General features: G+C 36.5%; 1 protein-coding gene across 2 annotated transcripts in view; it reads right to left on the bottom strand.

Annotated features, from left to right (window-relative positions):
- DPP10 (dipeptidyl peptidase like 10) overlaps positions 1-25,394 on the bottom strand; it is a 685,210-nt gene that overhangs the window by 311,094 nt on the left and 348,722 nt on the right. For both annotated transcript variants that reach the window (XR_002890440.2, XM_024114996.2), the window contains exon 5: positions 8,850-8,924. Coding sequence is in view for 1 of the 2 variants with exons in the window: in XM_024114996.2 (XP_023970764.1) it covers positions 8,850-8,924 (75 nt within the window). In the remaining variant the exon portion in view is untranslated. The remainder of the gene's footprint in view (positions 1-8,849; positions 8,925-25,394) is intronic.

Below are 25,394 nucleotides of genomic sequence, written 5' to 3'. Positions count from 1 at the left end.
TATATATTTTTTTTTTTTTTTTTTTTTTTTTTTTTGCGGTACGCGGGCCTCTCACTGTTGTGGCCTCTCCCTTTGCGGAGCACAGGCTCCGGACGCACAGGCTCAGCGGCCATGGCTCATGGGCCTAGCCGCTCCGCGGCATGTGGGATCTTCCCAGACCAGGGCACGAACCTGTGTCCCCTGCATCGGCAGGCGGACTCTCAACCACTGCGCCACCAGGGAAGCCCCCTATATTTTCATTAATAAAATAACATCAACTACTATAAAGAGAAATGGTAAGGAATGAAGATGTACAGGTACAGTCTTTGGCACCAAGTAGGTGCAGTATTAAAAAGCAGGTATTTTAATCTTTATTTCTTGTCCTTTCCTTGTCTGAAGTCTGAAAAGTCTTCAATAGGTGGAAGAGAGCAGTTCACTTAAATTCAGGGGACTGTAAGCCTGGCTGACATTACAGTCTCCCGGGGAGGTTTTTAAAACTCCAGTGTGTGGGCTATATCCCAAAACAATTAAATCAGGATTTCTGCAGGGTGGAACTTAACCATCAATAATTTTTAAAACTCTCCAGGTGATTCTGATGTGCAGCCAAGATTGATAATCACTGTTTTAGTTTCACAAACACTGACTAAGTGTTTACTATGCGCCATTCACTGCAGAAAACTCTGTGGGCATTAAAATGAATGAAGCAAAGTTCTGGACTTTAAGGGTCTTATAGTTTAGTCAAGGAGATGTACACATAAATGGTCGTGTTCAATGCAATGACAGAAATATTGAGAGGTAAGTGTGTACCAGATGCCATAAAGGCATAGAGAAGGGCAACTGACCCTTGCCTGGCACTTTAAGGAAAAGTTTGGTGGAGGTTCTTGTTTATTATTTCATAAATTATGTTTCTATTTATTCTTTTTTTTTTTTGAGTAACGCTGTGTCAGGCATTGTGTTAGACACAATTATAGTTGTGATAAATTCTACAGTGGGGAGAGAGAGTACCATGAAACTTATAATGGGGAAATTTGACCAAATCAGAGAAGGTCTGGAACAGCCTTGATGTTTAAGGCACGTATGCTTGAGTTGGCATCTAAAGAATAAGTAAAAATTATCAATATGAAGAAAAGGGGTAGGAACTTGTTCCAGGCAGAAGAGTAGTGAAAGCCCGATGATGGGAGGGGCATGGTGTTTCGAAGAACTGAAGGAAATCCCAGAAGTGCTGAGAACAAGTTGGGGGTGGTTTGTGGAAGGTGAGGGTAAAATGGCAGGCAGGGCCTTGTAGGCTGTTATGACGTCTTTATCCCAAGAAGCCTTAGGAAGATTTTAAACAGATGATGAGAATCATATATTTTTTTTAAGATCAACTTAGCTTGAGTGTGGGAAACTGATTAAAAGGAAGAGGAGTGATTGAAGGGAACCTGGGCTATGACATTCCTTCCAACAAGAGATGACTTAAGCACATTATCCCTCCATTTTTATAAATTGAAATATACTTTGACCTATAACATTGTATAAGTTTAATGTGTACATGTTCATTTATATATTGTAATATGACTGCCACTGTAGCAATAATTAGCATCTCTATCACATTACATAATTACACTTTCTTTTTAGGTATGTGCAATAATTTTTAGTCTCAGCAAGTTTGATGATTATCATACAGTACTATTGTCTATATTCACTGTACTGTGCATTATAATTTCTAGGGCTTGTTTACTACTCCTTGTAGGTTTGTCCCCTAAAATAACATCTGTCCTGTTCCCCCACCCGCCATCCCCTGGTAACCACAATTTTATTCTGTTTTAACAAGTTTGTATTTTTAAAATTCTACACATAAGTGATACCATACAGTACTTGTCTTTCTCTCCAGGCTCTTCATTCTTCTGTACCCCATCCTTCAGACAAGGACACAGATGCGAGAAACCAGGCAGGTTTCCTGCTGAGTTATTGCAGAGTAATCAGTGTTCATAATGATAGCCATGAGCCAAGGAGAAAAGCATTTAGTGAGTTGTCTTTCCTTGGTCTAATAATGCAGAAAATATACCATTTATTTTAGAAATATTTCTCTCAAATATTGTTACATCCTAAAAAATAGTTGGATAAACTCAACAATTTGGATATATGAGGTGAGATTTATTTTGGTTTTGTTTATTTATTTTCCCTTTGATTATGCAAGTTTAACATCTTCTTTTAAAAAAAGAGGAGAATGATAAAGATTATCTGATTTCCTGCTCCTTTCTCCAGCATTTCTGGGACATCACCTGGAGGTTTTTAAGTTTGCTTTGCTTTGGTGTCAGTTTCTGTGTAAACAGGGTCACCAAGGGATATGGGTCTGACAGTTCCTGCAATTGTGACAAGTAGTCTGGGCATAAAAAAACAAACTATCAGGAAGCTTCCCAGCCGCAAATAAAGCACTTCAGCAGGGGCAGCCAGGCTTAAGCTCTACCATTGCCAGTAGACTTCTCCTTTTGCAGCAAACGGAATAAATATCACTCTTACAGTCTTAAGGATCACAAGATCACTCCAAAGTGCCCCTGCAGCATTCTCTACCTTCCTACAGGAAGACTCATCTTTCCTTCCAATCATAAATGATCTTTCCTTCCTCCTTCCCCCACTTATCTACCTCTTTTTCCCTTGTAATAAGTTGGCGGACTATGTATCCCAGAGGCTTTAACCACACTGTAGGAGTCTTACAGGAGAACATCATTTACCTTGATCTGTCCACAGATCCCTGTAGACAACAAGCACAAAACATTCTCAAATTCTGTGGAGCACAAGAGCAGCCCAGGAACCATGCTATAGGCCCAAAATATGAGAAACATTAATCTGACCAGAGAAAGAAAAGCAACTTCTCACTTTGTCCAAATTACCTTCTTGATGTTGTAGAACACAAATAATTTGCATGGGGGAAAGAGTCTTCATATTAATCATCTTAGAATTAATGAATAGATGTACATCTCAACAGAAAAGATTCAGCCTAAGTTCAATAAAATTGACACTGATACAAAAATGAATATTATTTTGGCTTCTTTGCAAAGGACTAAAACATTATTGGCTTATAGTTTCCATGATTTATTTAGCATGCAACTCCTGACACAGAATCTTCAAAAACTGCCCATAACCCTATATTAGTAATCGTAATTGCTTTATGACTATGGATACAGTTAGTCCCCTACATAAGAACCTTCAAGCTGTGAACTTTCAAAGATGCTAACATGCATTCCCATGTCCAGTCATGTTAAGTTAGTTCACGTGTCTGGAGTACACTGTCGTGTGCGTGCGTCCTCTACAAGTGGCTGTGCTTTTGTGTACTTTACTGTACTGTACTGTATAGAGTACAGTAGTACAGTATCTTTATTTCAAGCCCAGGATGTCTGGAAGCAGGCATAAAAGCAGTGGTGATGCAGCTGGTACTGCTAAGAAGCAGCAGGAATTGGAGGTCCAGAGAAAAGACGAAGAGAGACAAGAGGAAGAAGTAACTGAAGAACCGAGGAGATTCAGGATGCAGGAAATGCCAAGGGGATTTTCTTTATCTGAGGAGGCACTGTGAGTTTTTGAGCCACACCCGAATGTAGAACGGTACATGAAGGTTGCAGCAGCCGTTGAGAATACAATCCAGTGCTACCCTGTCATCTATTACGAGAAAAAAGGAGCTACTACCCAGACATCACTGGATCGCTTTTTCAAGAGGGTAGATAGAATTGAATCCAGCAAGGAACCAGAACCTGTGCCATTAACATCAGGCGCGAGTGAAATTTCAGCCTGCCCTCCGTCTCCTATTGCTGACGGTCCTTCAGCTCTACCATGTCCCCCCTCCTCTCCTCCTCCAGTCAGTTACTCTTCCTGCCTGTTCACTCGATGCCAGCCCCTGGATGCCAGCTGTTGTGCTGTACTACTGCACTTTTCAACGTACTGTACTGTAAGATTAACAATGTTTTCTTTATTCTTTGTGTTTGTTTTGTATGTATTATTTGTGTGAAAAGTATTATAAACCCATTACAGTGCAGTACTATAGAGCCGATTGTGTTAGCTGGGTACCTAGGCTAACTTCGTTGGACTTATGAACAAATTGGACTCTCGGAACAGAACTCATTCATATGTAGGGAACTTACTGTACTATAACTGCAGATCATTGTAGTGTTTGTTAAAATAGTATAGTTAACATGTAAAAAGCTAAGAAAAAAATAAAAATAAAGCTAAGAAAAAAGTCAGAATCATACTCTTCATAGCTTAGACACGATGACGATGCCAACTTAAGCTCTGAATAAAGCATTTCAACATTGGTAACCCACACATTAGGGTGATTCAACACTGGTAGCTCACAGGTTACACACGGAAGAACTCAGTTGTTGACCTAAAAGACACTTTCTAAATTTGACCTGCACTAAATTACCGATATTTGATTCAAATTGAGAACATCAGTAGGGAAATAAAACTAAATTAGCTCTCCCCAGCAAGCTCCTCTGACTTCAAAATAACAGTGCTAGATCCTGTACAGTGGCTCTTGCACAGGATCACAGAGGCAGGATTATTATCACATGACCAGGAAATTTTTCAGGACAGTAAATTTGAGTAAGTTTGAGAAGCATTCATATTTCTTCCCTCTTCATTATAGTCATGGGGAAACTGAGGACGGGCATGGCATTCATGAAACAGTTTATTGTGTTGGGTGGTTTTCCAATAATACGTCAAAAACGTCCCTTTGGAGTCTTGCCCCTCCAAAGACTGCACGTGATTACATTCCCTCATATGAAAGACAGGTCTTTTTGTTACTATGTTCACTAGAAAGAGAGGTTTTCATCACTTGTCACCATAAACAATGGCAACTAAAATAGAATGAATGTTTAAGCATAAAATATATAAAAATTTTAAAAAATACAAGTTTATATTTGTCATATTGGTGGGCATGTCTCTAAGCCTAGAACAAAAATAAACACAACAAAGTGAAAGATAAAAATTCACAAAATTCAAAATTTCTCCAATTCAAAAAATAATTAAAACCAAAAACTTAGTGATATATTTAAAGAAAGGACAATAAAACTAATGATTGAATTATACACATAGATGTTTAAAAAAATACTAAGACTACAAAAGATAAATGAATGGAGTAAATAAATGTTATTCACAATAAAACTAAAAAAAAAAAAACCTGAGAATAATACTCAAATTGGTATTTAAATACATATTAAAATATATGTGTATCTTTACAGTATTTACATGGATACAAACATATGGATATATATTGAGCATATTTAATTTTATATATGAATATATAAATATATTCAAGGGACTATAGTCAAGAAACCATGCCTAAGGAGATTGATCTGCTTGATTAAAATGCTGGACTGTAATGGATAAAAATTTGGGGGGCCTTGAGTATACTTCACATAGGATGAATATGAAATATTTGGGGACTACGTTAGTCAGCCTCTAAGATGGTCTCCCCAAATCCTCACCCTCTGGTAGCCCCTCCAACACTGAATTAGAGCTGATTGTGTGACAAAAAAATATACATACATGGTGAAAATAATAGGTTACTTCCAAAGAGAGATCAGGCAAGGCACTGAAATCTCTATCTTTATCTTCTGCATTATTCACTCTGGGATAATCCAAGTACCATGTTATGAGGACACTCAAGTAGCACTGTAGAGAGTTTCATGTGGAGAAACCTGAGGCCTCATGACATCATCAAGCACCAATTACCCATCCATGTGAGAGATCTACCTTGGAAGTCCATCCTCCAGCCTCAGTCAAGCTGTCAGATGACTGCAGCCCCAGCTGATACCTGATTGCAACATCATTAAAGCCAGAACCTCCCACTTAAGCCAATCCCAAATTCCTGATACACACAAACTGTGAATAACAGTAATTTTTTTTTTAAGTCACTAAGTTTGGGGTAATTTATTACATAGTAATATAACACTAATACTTATTGTGTGTATGTGTGTGATGTGTGTGTGGGGGGCTTGTGTATGCATTCAATTAGTAGTTAGGTTATATATAATCTATCAATTTAATAATTACTCTGTTTTTTCATCTTTATTGGACTATAATTGCTTTACAATGTTGTGTTAGTTTCTGCTGTACAACAAAGTGAATCAGCTATACATAGACATATATCTCCTCCCTCTTTAGCCTCCCTCCCACCCTCCCTATCCCACCCCTCTAGGTCTTCATAAAGCACCGAGCTAATCTCCCTGTGCTATGCAGCAACTTCCCACTAGCTATCTATTTTACACATGGTAGTGTATATATGTCAATATAACAGGCTATGGGCTTCCCTGGTGGCGCAGTGGTTGAGAGTCCGCCTGCCAATGCAGGGGATGAGGGTTCGTGCCCCGGTCCGGGAAGATCCGACATGCAGCAGAGCGGCTGGGCCCGTGAGCCATGGCCACTGGGCCTGCACGTCCGGAGCCTGTGCTCCGCGATGGGAGAGGCCACAGCAGTGAGAGGCCCGCGTACCAAAAAAAAAAAAAAAAAAAAAAAAAAAAAAATATATATATATATATATATATATATATACATATATATATGTATATATAACAGGCTATGCATTGCCTAAGGGCAGTATAAACCAACAAAACCATTTTGGAACGGTTTTTCAATATATAACAGGAAACTTAAAACGTTTTTAAGGCCATCTCAAACAACAAAAAGTAATAATTCAAAATATAAACCTAAATTTAAGGACGGAAACTATAAAACTCTTAGAAGAAACCATAAGGGTACAACTTCATGACCTGGAATTTGGCAATGTATTCTTAGATATGGTACCAAAAGCATGAGTAACAAGAGACAAAAATGGATAAATCATACTTCATCAGAATTTTTAAAATCTATGCATCAAAGGACATTATCAAAAAAGTGAAAAAACAATCTACTGAGTGGAAGAAAATATTTGCAAATCATATATTTGATAAGGGTCTTCTATCCAGAATATCTAAACAGCTCTCAAACTCAACTACAAAAAGAAAAAGAAAAAAAAAACACAATGGACTTGAATAGACATGTCTCCAAAGAAGAAACACAGGAGGCCAACAAACATATGAAAATATGCTTAACATCATTAGTCTAATTAGGGAGGTATACACCAAAACCACAATGAGATATCAGTTCATATACATTAGGATAGTTACAATAAGAAGAATGGAAAATAACAACTGTTGGTGAGGAAACAGAGAAACTGCAACACTTGCACATTGCCCGTGGGAATGTAAAATGGTGCAGCCATTTTAGAAACTGATTTCTCAAAAAGATAAACATAGAATTATCATATTACCCAGCAATTCCACACCTCAATATTTATCTCCAAAGTTGAAAACAGGTACTCAAAAAAATGTTTGTGCACAAATGTTTACAACAACACTATCCATAACAGCCAAAAGGTGGAAAGAACCCAAGTATCCTTCAATGGATAAATGAATAAATGTAGTACATACATACAATGAAATAGTATTCAACCATAAAAAAGGAACGAAGTACTGATACATATTATAATGTGGATAAATCGGAAAAGCATTATACTAAGTGAAAGAAGCCAGACAACAGTCATATACTGGATGATTCCATTTATGTAAAATATCCAAAATAAGCGAAGACTATGTGGAACTAGCAGAATGATAGACACGTAGATCAATGAAACAGAATAAAACAAATTGTAGCTACTGAAACCTGATTTTTTTTAAAGCTTATCATCATTTTAATATAGCAGTCACTTTAAGTTAAAACTCTTTAGATAAATATTGTTTTAAAAACTTGAGGATGCTGTAATAGTTTGGTTATAAAGCTCAAGCACTTTTCCTACTATTACATGTTTTTCAAAATCTCAATGAGTAGAGAGAACACAGAACAAAGGTAAAGGAAAAGGGCCAAAACTTATAACAGGAAAAAGATGTCTTTGATTACAGTCTCCCCACCTTTTGTAGTGTAAATTAATTATTTTAAATAAGAAATATAAACTTGTCTAAAAATATAACACATGTATATTTCAAAAGACTAAAACCATCAAGTAGAAGGTTCTTTGAACAGTAAAATGTCATGTGCTCAAAGGGTTTCAATACATTATATGAGGCTTCCTGCTTTAAGTCTATAAATTTTTATTGTCTGCCTTAAAGCACACAAAACATTCTTGAATAATCTCCAAAATCATTTATTTTCTACAGAAGCTAATCTGCTGAATTGCCTTTTCAACATTTACTTTGCTTTTGAACAGTGCAAATTATATCTGAGTAAAAATACTCCACAACCATACATATTGCTCTAATTGTGCTATAGAGCTGACATGGAATAATGAAATACTAATTGCAATTAGAACACTTTATTGTTCAGAATTGATTCCTTGCCTTGCCGCACTTTTAGAAATTTCTACAACCACAAGGCTTATGCTCAAAAACCAACAAAGAATCCTTTGACCATAAACTGAATCATGTTTTCACCAGCTCTTCCCACAATACACACTGCAGCTCAGGCACAGCCATTAGGAAACCCCTTAATCTACATATACATACAACACAAGTAGATATAAAGGCTTATCCTGGAATTGTCAAACACCCCACTTATTGGATTTGTTAAGCTCTGCCACACCACTCTCCTCTAAAAGAGATGGACTTGGACCAGCACAGGCACCTAGCAGATTGTTCCAGTTATTTGCTAGCTGGGTGTGGAAGAATGGACATTGTTGCCAAAACTCTCTTGCGCAATATCGGTTATCAGTATTCACCTGCACCTACTGGATATGTCAAATTTTCTCTAGTTGAGTAGATGACCAAGGAAAACTATGAACTGTCACTTGAATGCAACACAACTATGAACTGTCACTTGAATGCAACATACAATGAAAAAAAGTTTTTCAAAGATCACTCCTTTACCTGTTTGACATCATATGCCAGAAGAACATATTTTAAATCTGGCGAAACTGAATGTCTTGATGCTTTGAAGGTTACCTAGAAATAAAAAGAAACAATTATTTTAAAGAGCTTAATAACAGAAAGATTAACATGCATTTGGATGTGTAAGTATAAAAAAAGATGTCCATTCTCCTCATAACATTGTAAAATAGGCTTTCTCATTCGTATTATAAGTATGCACAGGCATGTACATATGTATGACCTTACAGATGGATATAGAAACTTGGAGAGGCTATATTAGACACTTCATTAAGAAAAGTTTTGCTAACGTATCTCCCCTACATGTTATCACTTAAAGACTAAGTTAATATCTTCATTTATAAGAATAAAAAAGCAAAACATCATTGAACATCTTAAGTAACCAAAATGCTTTTATATTTGCATGTTGGATTAATCAAAAGGAAAAGAAATAGTGACATTCTGTGGTGTCATGATTTTCTGTCTCTGCACTTTTGTTTTTTCACAGGTTGTATATTTATATTTTTAAAAAGACATATGTTAAAGACAAAATCTCCTTAAAGGAAACTCCCAGAGTGAGGCAGATTAAAACACAAATACATAATTGATTATATTCAATATATATATGGTATAGAAATATAAACAAATACACGACACATGTTTAATTCTGAGCTTTTTATTTTACCATTGAATAAATCCAATGTTAGAAAGACTTGAACATAAAGTGAAGGATAAATACACTGAGAGTGGGAAAAGGGTTTTATTTGGGATAGAGATTACATGTAATTTCATATCTAAAGAGAAGGCAAGCAAATTGAGTTGCTGCATCAAAAGCCTACAAAACGCAAACAAAAAAATAAAATAAACTGTACATGGATTTTAAGCAAACTAATTTGTATGGTTTTTACAGAGAAATACAGGTATAAATAATTGTATACATTTTATGTCTGGGCAGTTTCAACAACACTGGTCTCCAAGAAAAACAGAAAAGGGTGAAGTGAAGGTTTTAGTACTTAGAAATTCCCAAAGACAATGGAAAGGATAAAAAACTCAGAAGAACCAATACCTGGAAAAATTTGCATGGTATAATAAAAAATATATTTGGTCTTTTTCCCTGGTTTCTGGCACAGAGCTTCTAAAATGCTTGGAATTTCCTGAGCGCTAGAAGGGTCTTTTGTTAATTAATAACTAGCCCTCTTTGAGCACACACAGTTTATGTTAATGAGATGACTCCAGGATTGGGGGTCGGGGGAGAGTGGCAAGATCGCTTCTGGAGAAGAACCAGCCACCTGATTAGAGAGCGAGAACTTTGAACCCTAGCTGGAGGTCAGGGAGGGTGGTGGAACTGGAGCTGAAGTTCAGGCATGTGGCCGACGATTTAATCAATCAGGCCTAGGTAACAAAACCTCAGTAGAAAACCTCTGAACCATGAGATTTGCAGAAGCTTCCTCGTTAGTAAACATATCAATGTAGCTGGAGGGGACATATCCCAACTCCACCGAGACAGAGACTGTACTTAGGACCCTTCTCCATTCACCCTATTTACCTCTTCATCTGGCTTTTCATTTGTATTCTTTATAATAAACCGGTAATCGTTAAGTATAGTTCTTTCTGCGTCATTCTAGCAAATTATCAAATCTGAAGGGAGACTGTGAGAACCACCAAATCTGTAAACCAAGTCCGATAAAAATGCAAGTAGTCGGGGGTCTCAGGCCTTGAAGCTGGTATCTGAAAGGCTGGCAGGCACTGAGTCCTTAACCCGTGGGGTCTTCACTAACTCTGAGTAGTTAGTATCAGAATGAATTGAATTGTAAGTCACCCAGGGAATTGTTGTTGAAATAGCACAGTCTGTTCATTTCTGAGCCAGATATGCAAGAGAACGGAGTACTCTGGGAGACAATACTTGTGCATGGTAACGTTGATTTAGAAGAGGTGTTGCCTACATCCATCCATCTTGTACCATCCACTTAGAAGAAGATCAGAATAATCACTGGCAATAATTCACCTCAAGGAATTTGTTTTTCATTTTTTCGAAAAGCCACTTCAATAATAATGAAAACAACAACAACAAACAACAATCACAACAGTAGGGCTACCATTGATCTATCATAAGCTCTGAAATTGCTTAGAATTCTGTGGTTCTCAATAATTCCCCCACCTCCCTCCCCATGACAAAGCTGTGAGGGAGGTATCTTCGTCCTAATCCTTTCTTTTTTTCTCATTAACTTATTGTATATTGAAACTTGATAGATATTAGCCTGTGTGAGATTTAGGGTGACATATATAGAACACAAGGTCCTCTCACTCAGCATTGCACATTGCAGTATCCGGAGGTATATTGTTACACAAGAGGAGGTTTATTGTTATTTAAAAATTGGTTAAAAGGGCAATGCCATCATTCCAGTCCTATGAGAATAAGAAAACGCTAATAATACAGTTCTTAAACTTTTGTCAAGGTCACATAGAAGTATACATAATGAAAGAATGCAGGAGGAACTCCTTTCATAAGCCCTATGCCAATTCTTTTCTCCCTTCCTCTCTTCCTCCCTTCCTCCCTTCCTTCCCTCCTTCTCTCCTTCCTCCCTTCCCCTTTCCTCTCTCTTCTCTCTTTCTCCCTCTCTCTCTTGTTTTGGAGAGCTACCCTGTCTGAAGTCTGAATTATATAACGAAAATCTCAGCCCCCTTGTCCCCATCCGCTCTCATGGAGTGCTGCTCACGCAAATTAACTTCACACGTTCACAGGTGCATCTGAGCCTCTGGTAACAACATTTTAGTATCTTTTACAGTTCCTACAATTATCCAGTCTGGCACTTTATTAATTATCACTATACTGCCTTCAGCTTCTGCAGCATACAACCTGGGAAACCTTCCAAATACCTTTTCAGAGGCCCAAGCTGCTGAAACTTCGAACTTAGAGTTGTGCACAGGTGGTGCTGCAAAGAGACTTGCTGATGATACACGTATAAGAAACACATCCTTGCCGCTTAGTCAAGGGGCATGGGAAGTCTCAGGCAAATCCCTCTTAACCTAGGCCATTAATGTTATCATCTGTTGCATCTGGGTGATTAATCCTTCCTAGCAGCCACCGGAGACCCCTTGGTCTACATTGACCCTAATTACAGACATTAATATAGTTCCAGTTGAGTCTCAACTTGATATGGCCTCAAATTAGTGTTTTGGGAAGTCTATTATTGCCAATAATGCTATTATGTTACCTACATATTTAATCACTTAATTACTACTGTAATAAAAGGATGCAGAAATATTTTCTACATGTGTTTATCGGTATTATTCAGCAATGATGCTTACTAATGCATTTTTGAACAAAGGGCATTAAAATGCATGAACTCTGCCATCTAGGAACATTCGATTAAAGCCAAGTAAGGTGGGATAAACAGGAAAACAAATATGCAGGTGGTTAACTAAACAAATTAACAAGGGAGACAAGACATTTGATCAGTTGAGAAACAAATGCATGCTTTCAGGCAGCTTGGCAAGACTTTGTAGCACCTCATTTGTATGTATCATTCAACTATACCAAAACTAACTTATTGAACATTCAAAATAAGATGAACACCACGGTAAACACTGAAGGTGCTACAAAGTCGAAAAACAAAGTCACTAGAATCTTTCCCATCTCATACTGGGCGGGATAAGACAAGCACTGTGTTTCTCTGCCCCAAATGCCTTAAAAGACTGGATGTGTGGTAGAAGAAAGCAGCTGAGTAAACTGAGGACAAATGGAGCAGTCAGGTTGTCAAAAGGGGGCAGTAGCCCCTCACCTTCAAATAATCATTATCTTATAGGAAATTATATACAGTATTTCGAACTTTCCAATTTTTTCAAGCTAAGCTGGAAATCAAGCTGTTAATTTACAATCTCATGATTCTTAAATTATAGCCCGATACTTTGAAACATATAGGTGTACCAGATTCTGCCTAGGGGCTGCTAGTTTGCTTAATTTTGGTAAAGCAAAAATTGCCATAAGGATAAGGGGTGGGGGTAGGGGTGGAAACAATGCTATGAGATTTAAAAAACAGGTGGTGTATTTTTCATATACTTGGTGGTAATGTAAGTGAAAACTTCATGATCCCACGTTTTCCAGTTAAATGAAATTATAGACTGCATTATGAGAACAACCTTTAAAAATGTACATGTAGCTTTAAAAGATTCCCAGAGAGGTGGGGCTAGCCCCATGGCTTAGTGTTAACATTATACATGTATCATTACCAACATGAATATGGCAGAGCTAATCACTGTTTTCATGAATGGTGAAATATAAAGCCAAGGAAGCAACAGAATCAGATTTGAATTTAGAATGATTCCTCTGGCAGTTGGGTGAGTTAGATCTGATGACATCTTGAGGTCAGTGAGATCTGGGAAGAAGTTCTCATGACAATCCAGACAAGCAACGTCAAGAAGTTAAGAAAGATGCAAGGGCATAGGGAGGAGGGTACATCTGCAAGGGAGATTGCTGATAAAAACAAAAGAATTTATTGATTAGATCTGAAGACTAAGAAGAAAGTATACAAAACAATTTTGGGTTTTCACGTTTTTATCACTGGGTAAATGTTGCTACTGCAACCAAACTTGGGAAAAAGCAAAAACCAGGCATAGTTGAGGAAAATTTTAGACATACCAATTTTAGATATGCTATGTTTTTAATCCTAATGTGATATCCAATAGGGGATATTCAAGCTTTTTTTACATAGCCTGGAGTTTAAGAGAGATATCTGGGATTTTATGGAGTACTAGATGAAAGTTTACATTCAATGTAAATTCATTCTCATCAGACAAAAAGAGCAAAACCTCTCAAACAACATGTTCTACTATGAGTGGATCAGTAACAATGCAGTTATTATGAGTAATGTTTACGATTACTTTTATAAGTAAACCTGCTCCACCTGCCATAATAACTTCACCTCTCCCTGCTCTTTATTCAAGCTGTATTTCTCTCAAATATCATTCTAATTCTCCCTCTTTAAGCCTTCTCTGTCCTTTTCAGTGCAAGTGATTCGTCTGAGTCATATGTATACAATTATATGTGCAGTTCACTTAATCACTGATCACTTCTATTATTGCTCTTCTGGCTTGTCTGGAACCTCAATTTACATCTACTGCCACAGTAATGCCCCTATTAAGAGGCTCCATTGCAATGATTCATTCTTGTCAGAAACATTATAACCAGAGGTAAAACCAGACAATGATGGTATTCCAAGATGTCAGATATTGAATATCATGGCAAGAAATCATTAAACACAAATGTAAATGTCAGAAGTGCCAGAACATATAAAATATGCATTTGTATGACTTAAAGCTGAGAAAAGAATGAGTAAGAGAAGAACAAGAGATTGGATTACAATTAACAAAAGCTGGTAGAAGACTTGGTTGCCTTAAGATTGAGAAATGACAGATGCATAAGAACAGTACAGTTCAGGTGAGTGTTATTCTAGATCTTGTAACATGCTGGTGATAAAAATATGTATAGGCACCTCTATTACAAAAAAAAAATTACTGGTCCAAGAACTTGAGTTGGAGAATCCGCTAAGTCTTAAAGTGTAGGTGGGTACATTTTCAACAGATATAGAAGGATGAAAACAAGAAAGTAGGTCTTTGAGGACCCTATGGTCTTTCTTTCCTGCTCTCTCCACCTCACCCAACCAAAATCCTACACACACACACACACACACACACACACACACACTCTCTCCACCTCACCCAACCAAAATCCTACACACACACACACACACACACACACACCCACACACACACACCCCTTATGTTTAATTTATTTGGCTATAATTTCCCTCATTACCTAATCTGATTTTTAGCTTTTTGATAACTGACCAAAAATGTTTAGAAAAGTCATCTCTTATTCTAGAAAAATAAAATATTATTTTTTCAAGTATGTGATTAAGTATATAATGTCAATAAGCTTCTTTTACAATGCAGTCTATAAATAATCATGAAATGAGCATGAGGAAAGATTTTAAAAAGCCAGTTGACCTTCAGTGGATGGCAGGAGGGAAATGGTTACTATACAATTGATAAAAAGGGAAAAGAAGGTTGAAAGAAGGCAGAAAAGAAGGCAAACCAAATTGCAGTCTATTAAGGGATACCAAAGATGGACTCTCTTTCTCTGTCTGGCTTCGAATGAAAGAAACAAGGAAGAGGCAGAGAGATTGTTTTTTTTTATCTTGCAGCTCTAAATAAAGCCATGTTGGTTATAGCCATAACTGTGTTTATATGCAAAGATTTTTTTAAAAATCAGACCTTTTATTGCATTTTTTGAATGTTCTCTTTTCGTAGCTACCCAATTAATTAGTATAGTGTCTGAATTATATTACTTTGTGATACCTAGGACATCCATGTTGTATAAACATAATAGATCGTCTCTATTTTTTTTTCTTGGCACCATGCATTCTATTGATTCTAGAATATTTTATTAAAAAACTCAATGGAGAAAATGCCATGGTGCAAGTAGGTAGTTTTTAAGACTATTAAATCAGTACTTACTAACTCATGTAGAATGCCTCACATATATCTTTCTTGCTCAATAAATGTGAATGGCCAAATTAATATCTTATTGATTTGGATCATAGTCCATACACTAAAACATTTAAAAAACAATTTTTATTTTTAATAGAAGGTAAAACTAATGGTCTCTGAATTCTGTTAATAACTTTTAAAAAAGGGCCAACAAGATGACTTTGAGAAAAATGTCAGTATTTCTGCACTCAAAAATACAACAAATTAGGAAAGCTTAGGCTGGAGAAGGAAGTTAAGGAATATTGTAAACTGCATACTTACACAAATTATTCCTTTGAAGTTCAGTTATGCTAATCTGATTCTTCAAATTGTCTTAATGTTTTCTAATCACAATACTTCAAACATAATTTATCTTAAATGGTGTTATTACTTTCAGGTAAAGAATGTAATGCACTAAATGTAATGTGCTAAAAAATACAGCATATAGAAAGAAATTAAAAGTTATGAAAGTCCAAAAAATATCATATTAGAATTTCTGGATAAGTTTTCCTAATCATGGCCTAATATAATTTGTTCAATACAATGCTTATAAGACAGGTTGACTGGATTTTTCCAGTAGTAAATTACTTAGTACATTTTGTTTGTTTGTTTGTTTGTTTTTTAGTTTGTTTTTTAGTGGTATGCGGGCCTCTCACTGTTGTGGCCTCTCCCGTTGCGGAGCACAGGCGCCGGACGCACAGGCTCAGTGGCCATGGCTCACGGGCCCAACAGCATATAGAAAGAAATTAAAAGTTATGAAAGTCCAAAAAATATCATATTAGAATTTCTGGATAAGTTTTCCTAATCATGGCCTAATATAATTTGTTCAATACAATGCTTATAAGACAGGTTGACTGGATTTTTCCAGTAGCAAATTACTTAGTACATTTTGTTTGTTTGTTTGTTTTTTAGTGGTACGCGGGCCTCTCACTGTTGTGGCCTCTCCCGTTGCGGAGCACAGGCTCCGGACGCACAGGCTCAGTGGCCATGGCTCACGGGCCCAGCCGCTCCGCGGCATGTGGGATCTTCCCAGACCGGGGCATGAACCCATGTCCCCTGCATCGGCAGGCAGATTCTCAACCACTGCACCACCAGGGAAGACCTTAAGTACATTTTTGCAATGATATTCCATCAGATAAATATTAGAGAGAAAACCTAATTAATAGAGCTACTATTTTAAAACATGATATGGACATTTTAAGAATTTGTGTCAGTAATGTGATTTTATATCTCTCATAGGCCAGGAAGTGGCTACCAAGAATTTTGAAATTTTCATATTTTTAAAAAGAAGAGAAAATATAATGACCAATATTGCTTCATAAAAAAAATTTAACCTGGCTGAATCTTCTTTAAAAATGAGGGAAAAATAGGAAAATACTAGTGCTGTAAAGATTAAATTTTGGTTGACAGGTGATCGATTTTTCTTATGGATCAAAGACCCATTTAAAGTTGGTATGACATCATTAGTTTAGCATTACCATTGATAATCCCAAAGAACAAGAGAGAACATAGGTTAGTAACTAAAAAGAAACTTATTTGTTGATATTTAATAAATTCTGGTATTTTTTTCAATAATAATATCAGGTTAGATATCTACTTTCTTCTCTCTTATTTTTATCTTTGATAAAACTATTTATATAAAGAGTTTAATATTTATTTGTTGTTTTCATTTTAATGGACCTTGGAAGCACAGAATTAGATTAATAATAACTTTTGTCTCTTGACAGAGTGTCATTTGTAATAAATTTAGCCAATAAAAATATAACATGCCCAGTTAAACTTGACTATCAGATAAACAACAAATATGCTGTAATCTATAAAAATAATGACAAACCATACAATAATGTGAAAATAACATAAAAGTATGGAATATCCTATAAAAATTAGTGAGCGACAACTAAATGTAAATATGCATGAATCAGTAACAGAATGCTGTGATAAAAGGACATATAAGAAGATCATGGACAGCCCGGTTCCTCTATTAAAAGTTCAAAACCAACTAAATATGTCATTTAGGCAAACATATATATAACCAAACTGAGTTAGACATTCACCAGAAACCCAAGGATATAAAAAAATAATTTCCAGAGTAAATTAGTTTAAATGTTGAGTTGCATTTACTAAACTTGCATTTTAATGGTCCAAAGCTAAAGGTCATTCTTTTTTGTTCACTTTATCAGAAATGTCTATTAATAGATCCTAAGCTCAGTTGAGGAGAACAGCAGTTGTTTGCAACTATGACTGAATAAACTTTTGTGTTCTTCTTTCCTGATGCACATGTGCAACCATTTTCATATGGTGTATATATCTAGGGAGAAATTTGTGGGTTGTAGGGTGTGTGAATGTTCTACTTCACACAAAATGACAAACTGTTACCCAAAGTAAAAACACAAATTACACTCCTGCTAGCAATGTGTAAGAAGTCCTGTTCTCCACATTCTTTCCAGTTCTTGGTAATGTCAGAGTTAAACTTTGCCAGTGGGATAGGTGCAAAATACTATCTCTTTGTTGACTATCATTTTTCTGTTTGTAAATTATGTGAAGCATTTATTTCTTCGTTTATCAATGATGTGTTTCTTTTGTGAACAGTGTATTTAAATCTTTTGCTTATTTTTCAATAAAATTGGAGGAGTTTTTTTATATTAATTACACACTAATATTTTTCAGTTAACTAATGCTTTTCATCATGCCTTTATCATTTACCACTTGGTATTCTTTACTATGCTAAAATATCTGTCTGCGTACTCTAATTTTAACATGAGATTATAATAGATACAAGATACAAACAAACAAACAAATTATAGGATGTGACAATTCAGAGGAAGAATCTGAACCAAACCAAAGAATAACAAGACTCAGGTTTTCAGCTCTGAATATCAATGTTTCTTGAGTATATTAACAGGTGGACTATTACTCCTCCTGCTCAGGACTCATAAAGAAGTTGATTCTCCATTTCCTTCTCATTTGTCATTATCCATTTAATAAGCAGATATATTATAACTGATCCTTATCTGCCAAAGCAAAGGGCAATAGTAAAAGAAAAAAGTAACTTCAGATTTACTTCCCTGGTGGCACAGAACTTTCTGCTTAACTAGGGAAAGAAAGAGGTCCTGTAAAATCACGTCAAATCCAATGGAATGACAATAAGGAACAATCAGGGGCTGCCTCCAGATCCAATGTCTTGAGCCCAAATCCCCAGCTCTAAAGTAAGAAAACAGTTCTATTCTTATCTAACAGTCACAGTTGAAAACACTTCTGGGTCTCTTCAGCTGCACTTAGGAGCTCTGTTAGACATTCACCAAAAATGTAAGGATAGATATAAAAATCATTTCCAGGGCAAATTAGTTTTAGTTGAGTTGTCCTTTACTAATCTTTGCATTTTAGTGTCCCAAAGCCAAAAGTTATTTCTTGCATTGTCCCTTTCTCAGAAATGTTAAGATTTCAATATTTTTTAATGAAATATATAGAAGGCTAAGATCAATCCTTTTTCTGCACATTTTCAAATGGGCAGATAAAGGTCAGATTAAGCCCAAGACATGAAGAATGTTTTTAGTTTGCCTACTTCTTTTTTTTTTTTTAACATTAATTTTATTTCACTTTGAAAACTGAGGGAAAAATTAAGGGGTACATTTCTAACACTTCATAGGGCAGATGGTTCTTCTTATATTAAATAGGTATTTAAAGCTAAATGAGTTCATTACAGTCATTTACTCACAAATCCTCCCATTGTTCCTCCTTCACTAACGCTCATTATTCGTTCCTTCTTCCACCAGTTAATAATAGATACAGGTCTAATAAGACATTTGAAATACAAAAAAAATCTTTCATTGGACTTTGCAGATGGTGGTGAATGAATGATTCCAGTGAGATTCAAGCTAAGGAGAAACATGGAAATATGAAATGCTGCTGCACATGGGTCTCACTTGCAAAGTCCCAATTATAAAAGCTTATGCAAAGGAATTCATAGAAAAAAATGAACCAATTGTCAAGGCACATATGACAAGATAATGCTCAATCTCATTCATAATTAAATAATTGCAAATCAACATAACAAGTTCTATTTTTTCATCAGCCAAATTGATATTAGTTAATATGTTGGTAATACTAGTGACGACCAGAGTAGGTTAATTGGTGGATCTGATTAATGCAATTTCATACTATTAAATTTCAAATTGACATTTCTTTTGACCCAGCAATAGTATTGCTATGATTTTAGCCTACAAATATATTTCAAAAATGGTTGCCAAGTGTATTTACAGGAATATAATAGAAATGAATATATGGTAGTGCATTATGCAAGGGAATTCTATGTACTCATTAAATGATATTAGAGAAAAACAAAAGCATTAATATAAAAAGACCTTCAGGTTATATTATTAAGTAGATGAAAAGGGGAGACCATCCATGCTGTTGAAATTAAATATCCACACACACATGAGTGCATGTATTTTGAAATATATTGTTTATGTACAGATGTAAGAAGACCCACAGACATATTTCTGGAGTCATTTTTGATGAGCAGAAATATGTACATGGCTACCCTCAAAGAGGAGTACTGAGTGATATGGAGGAAAACTTTTATTTCTATTATATATACATGTATATCAGCACTGTGCAGAAGAACTTCCTATGGTAATGGAAAGGCTTTGTATGAACATCATCTGGTGTGGCAGCCCCTGGTTACACTTGGATATTGAATGTTTAAAATGTGGCTGTTGTCACTAAAAGATGGAGTTTTTAATTTTACATGATTATAATTAATTTAAAAATAAATTTAAATAGCCATATGTGGCTAGTGACTGTCATATCAGATAGGTCAATATACTATATATATTTTTCCCAACCATGTTTTCACTATATTTTTCTTAAACATGTCAATGAGGGAGATTAAGAATAATATTTCTAATTGTAATTATACTGTATTTTATAAAATCTCAAATGTTAATATTTAAGGGACATATAAAAATTATGGGACATAACAAATGATAAGAAAGAAGAAAGCCACAGAATTGTAAAAATAGTTTTAAACTGAAGGAGAGATTATAAACATAAATGCTTTGTTCCAAATAAAGAGAACTTACAATGTGAATTTGTTTTTTTTTTTACTTAATATGTAAGTGTATACATAGTATAAAGATGTAAGTTTATCTCTATGAAATGAATCTTTAATTACTATTTCTTTTATAAAGAATAAAATGTGTAGATGGAACATATCTCAACATAAAAAGGTATTTATTACAAACCCACAGCCAACATCATACTCAACAGTGAAAAGATGAAAGCTCTTCATATGAAATCAGGAACAAGACAAGGATGCCCACACTCACCATTTATATTTAACATAGTATTGAAAGTCCTAGCCACAGCAATCAGACAAGAAAAAGCAATAAAAGGCATCCAAACTGGAAAGGAAGGAATAAAACTCACTATTTGCAGATGACATGAGCCTATATATAGAAAACCCTAAAGTATCCACCAAAAAAGTTTAGCACTAGTAAATGAATTCAGTAAGGTTGCAAGATATAAGAATAATATACAGAAATCTGTTGCTTTTCTATACACTACTTATGAACTATCAGAAAGAGAAAGCAAGAAAACAATCCCATTTAAAATCACATCAAAATGAATATAATACCTAGGAATACCTAGGAATAAACTTAGCCAAGGAGGTGAAAGACCTATACTGTGAAAACAATAAAACACTGATGAAGAAAACTGAAGCTGATACAAAGAAATGGAAAGATATCCAATGTTCGTGGATCTCCAAAGCAATCTAATGGAATCCCTATCAGAATACCCATGACATTTTTCACAAAACAAAACATATAATTGTAAAATTTATATGGAACCACAAAAGACAACAAATTGTCAAAGCAATCTTAAGAAAAAAGAACAAAGCTGGAGGAATCAGGTGCCCTGATTTCAGACTATACTACAAAGCTATAGTAATCAAAATAACATGGTACTGGCACAAAAGTAGACACACACATCCATGGAACAGAATACAGAGCCCAGAAATAAACCCACACACTTATGGTCAATTAATCTACAACAAAGGAGCTAAGAATATGCAATGGAGAACAAATAGTCTCTTCAATAAGTGGTGCTGGGAAAACTGAACAGTTACATGTGAAAGAATGAAATTAGAACATTTCCTCACACCATATACAAAAATAAACTCAAAATGGATTAAAGACCTAAATGTAAGACCTAAAACTTCCTAGAAGACAATATAGGCAGAACACTCTGATAGAAATTGTAGCAATATTTTTTGGGGATCTGTCTCCTCAGACAAAAGAAACAAAAGCAAAAGTAAACAAATGGGACCTAATTAAACTTAAAAGCTTTTGCTCAGCAAATGAAACCATTGACAAAATGAAAAGGCAACCTACTGAATGGGAGAAAATATTTGCAAATTATATGACTGATAAGGGGTTAATATCTAAAATATATTTACTGTATATTTGTCTTTACCAATGAGTTTTTTCCTTTCATAATATTCATGTTTCTGGTTGTGGCCTTTTCTTTCTCACTTAAAGTACTCCCATTAACACCTCTTGTAAAGCTGGTTTGGTGGTGCTGAACTCTTAACTTTTGCTTATCTGTAAAACTTTTGGTCTCTCCTTCAAATCCGAGTGAAAGTGTTGCTGGGTAGTTTCCTTGGTTGTAGGTTTTTCACTTTCATTACTTTAAATATACTGTTTATATACCACCCTAATGGCCTGAAGAGTTTCTGCTGAAAAGTTAGCTAATAGCCTAATGGGAGTTGCCTGGTAGGTTGCTCTTTTCCCTTGCTGCTTTTAATATTCCTCTCTTTATCTTTAACTTCTGCCATTTTAATTTCAATGTGTCTTGGTGTGGTTCTCTTTGGGTTGATCCTGTTTGAGACTCTCTGTGCTTCCTGGACCTGAGTGTCTGCTTCCCTTCCCAGGTTAGGGAAGTTTTAAGCTATTATGTCCTCAAATACGTTCTTTGCCCCTTTCTCTATCTCTTCTCCTTCTAGAACCCCTATAAGATCAATGTTACTATGTTTGATATTGTCCCAGACGCCTATTAAGCTGTCCTTATTTCTTTTTATTCTTTTTTTCTTTTTTCTGTTCATCATTCGTGATTTCCACTACTCTGTCTTCCAACTCACTGATCCATTCCTCTGCATCATTTAAGCTACTGTTTATTCCTTCTAGTGTTTTTTTTGTTTGTTTCTTTTGTTTTGTTTCAGTACTGCATTCTTCATCTCTATTTGGATCTCCTTTTATATTTTCTAACTCTTTGTTAAAAACTTATAACTTCTCACTCTGCTCATCAATTCTTCTCTCAAGTTCATTGATTATCTTTATTGTTACTACCTTGAACTCTATCTGTTACATCACCTATCTCTATCCACTTCATTTAGTTCTTATGGGGTTTTATCTTGTTCCTTTGTTTGGAACATGTTCCTCTGTTACCTTACTTTGCTTAATTTGCTGTTTCTATTACTTGTATGTTGGTTAAGTTTCTCAACCTTGGAGAAGTGGTCTTTTGTAAGAGACATCCTGTGCATCTCAGCACCATATTCCCCTCTGGTCACCAGAGCTATATGCTCTAGGGATGCCCCTATGTGGGCTGTGGGGGTTCTTCTGCTGTGGTGGGCTAACTACTGTGGACAGAGTCTGGTAAGTGCAGCTGGCTCCTGGTTAGGTTGGTTGTCAGGCCCTGCCTTGTGTGGAGATTGCCAGCCATTGGTTGGTGGGGCCAGGTCACAAGGCAACATGTGAAAGAATGAAATTAGAACATTTCCTCACACCATATACAAAAATAAACTCAAAATGGATTAAAGACCTAAATGTAAGACCTAAAACTTCCTAGAAGACAATATAGGCAGAACACTCTGATAGAAATTGTAGCAATATTTTTTGGGGATCTGTCTCCTCAGACAAAAGAAACAAAAGCAAAAGTAAACAAATGGGACCTAATTAAACTTAAAAGCTTTTGCTCAGCAAATGAAACCATTGACAAAATGAAAAGGCAACCTACTGAATGGGAGAAAATATTTGCAAATTATATGACTGATAAGGGGTTAATATCTAAAATATATTTACTGTATATTTGTCTTTACCAATGAGTTTTTTCCTTTCATAATATTCATGTTTCTGGTTGTGGCCTTTTCTTTCTCACTTAAAGTACTCCCATTAACACCTCTTGTAAAGCTGGTTTGGTGGTGCTGAACTCTTAACTTTTGCTTATCTGTAAAACTTTTGGTCTCTCCTTCAAATCCGAGTGAAAGTGTTGCTGGGTAGTTTCCTTGGTTGTAGGTTTTTCACTTTCATTACTTTAAATATACTGTTTATATACCACCCTAATGGCCTGAAGAGTTTCTGCTGAAAAGTTAGCTAATAGCCTAATGGGAGTTGCCTGGTAGGTTGCTCTTTTCCCTTGCTGCTTTTAATATTCCTCTCTTTATCTTTAACTTCTGCCATTTTAATTTCAATGTGTCTTGGTGTGGTTCTCTTTGGGTTGATCCTGTTTGAGACTCTCTGTGCTTCCTGGACCTGAGTGTCTGCTTCCCTTCCCAGGTTAGGGAAGTTTTAAGCTATTATGTCCTCAAATACGTTCTTTGCCCCTTTCTCTATCTCTTCTCCTTCTAGAACCCCTATAAGATCAATGTTACTATGTTTGATATTGTCCCAGACGCCTATTAAGCTGTCCTTATTTCTTTTTATTCTTTTTTTCTTTTTTCTGTTCATCATTCGTGATTTCCACTACTCTGTCTTCCAACTCACTGATCCATTCCTCTGCATCATTTAAGCTACTGTTTATTCCTTCTAGTGTTTTTTTTGTTTGTTTCTTTTGTTTTGTTTCAGTACTGCATTCTTCATCTCTATTTGGATCTCCTTTTATATTTTCTAACTCTTTGTTAAAAACTTATAACTTCTCACTCTGCTCATCAATTCTTCTCTCAAGTTCATTGATTATCTTTATTGTTACTACCTTGAACTCTATCTGTTACATCACCTATCTCTATCCACTTCATTTAGTTCTTATGGGGTTTTATCTTGTTCCTTTGTTTGGAACATGTTCCTCTGTTACCTTACTTTGCTTAATTTGCTGTTTCTATTACTTGTATGTTGGTTAAGTTTCTCAACCTTGGAGAAGTGGTCTTTTGTAAGAGACATCCTGTGCATCTCAGCACCATATTCCCCTCTGGTCACCAGAGCTATATGCTCTAGGGATGCCCCTATGTGGGCTGTGGGGGTTCTTCTGCTGTGGTGGGCTAACTACTGTGGACAGAGTCTGGTAAGTGCAGCTGGCTCCTGGTTAGGTTGGTTGTCAGGCCCTGCCTTGTGTGGAGATTGCCAGCCATTGGTTGGTGGGGCCAGGTCACAAGGCAGCTGGCTGTGGAACCCCTGGGGGCCCCAGCACTAGTGCTGGCGCACTCTGGGGCAGAACCAGGTTCTGGGGTGGATGGTTTTGGGGCTAGGTTCTTGGATTTAGCGTTGGCCTGCTGGTGGGTTAGGCCGGTTCCTTACATGGCTGGCTGCAGGTTCTAGGGTATACCAAAGCTGGTGCTGGCTCACTGGAGAGTGGGGATATATAATGAGACAGAGGAGTACAAGGTGCTCACCCACCAGTGGGTAAAGTTAGGTCCTGGGGCTAGTGCCATCCTGCTGGCAGACAGAGCTGGGTCCTAGGTCCAGGAGTCCCAGAGTTGGTGTTGGACTGCTGGTGGATGATGCTGGTCCCAAGTCTAGAGCTGGCTGGCTGGTGGGTGTGGCCAGGGCCCAGGGGGTTCTGGGGATCATTCCTGCCCACTGGTGGATGGAGGTGGTCCCAGGGTCTCTGGCTGCAGGGCCCTGGAGGTCCTGGGTCTAGTGCCTGTGTACTGGTGTGTGGCTCTCGGTCCTGGACCCTCTGGTGGACACGGCCATGTCCAGGGGAAGGTATGAGCTCAGGGGGTCTTAAGGCAGCCTGTCTACTGGTATGTGGGGCTGTGTCCCTGCCCAGCTGGTTGCTTGGCCTGAGGGATTCCAGTACTGGTGCCTA

This window comes from Physeter macrocephalus, chromosome 2, assembly GCF_002837175.3.
Source record: "Physeter macrocephalus isolate SW-GA chromosome 2, ASM283717v5, whole genome shotgun sequence".
Lineage (NCBI taxonomy): Eukaryota > Metazoa > Chordata > Mammalia > Artiodactyla > Physeteridae > Physeter > Physeter macrocephalus.
Note: the sequence above shows the minus strand (reverse complement) of the source record. Positions and strands in the feature narration are given on the sequence as shown.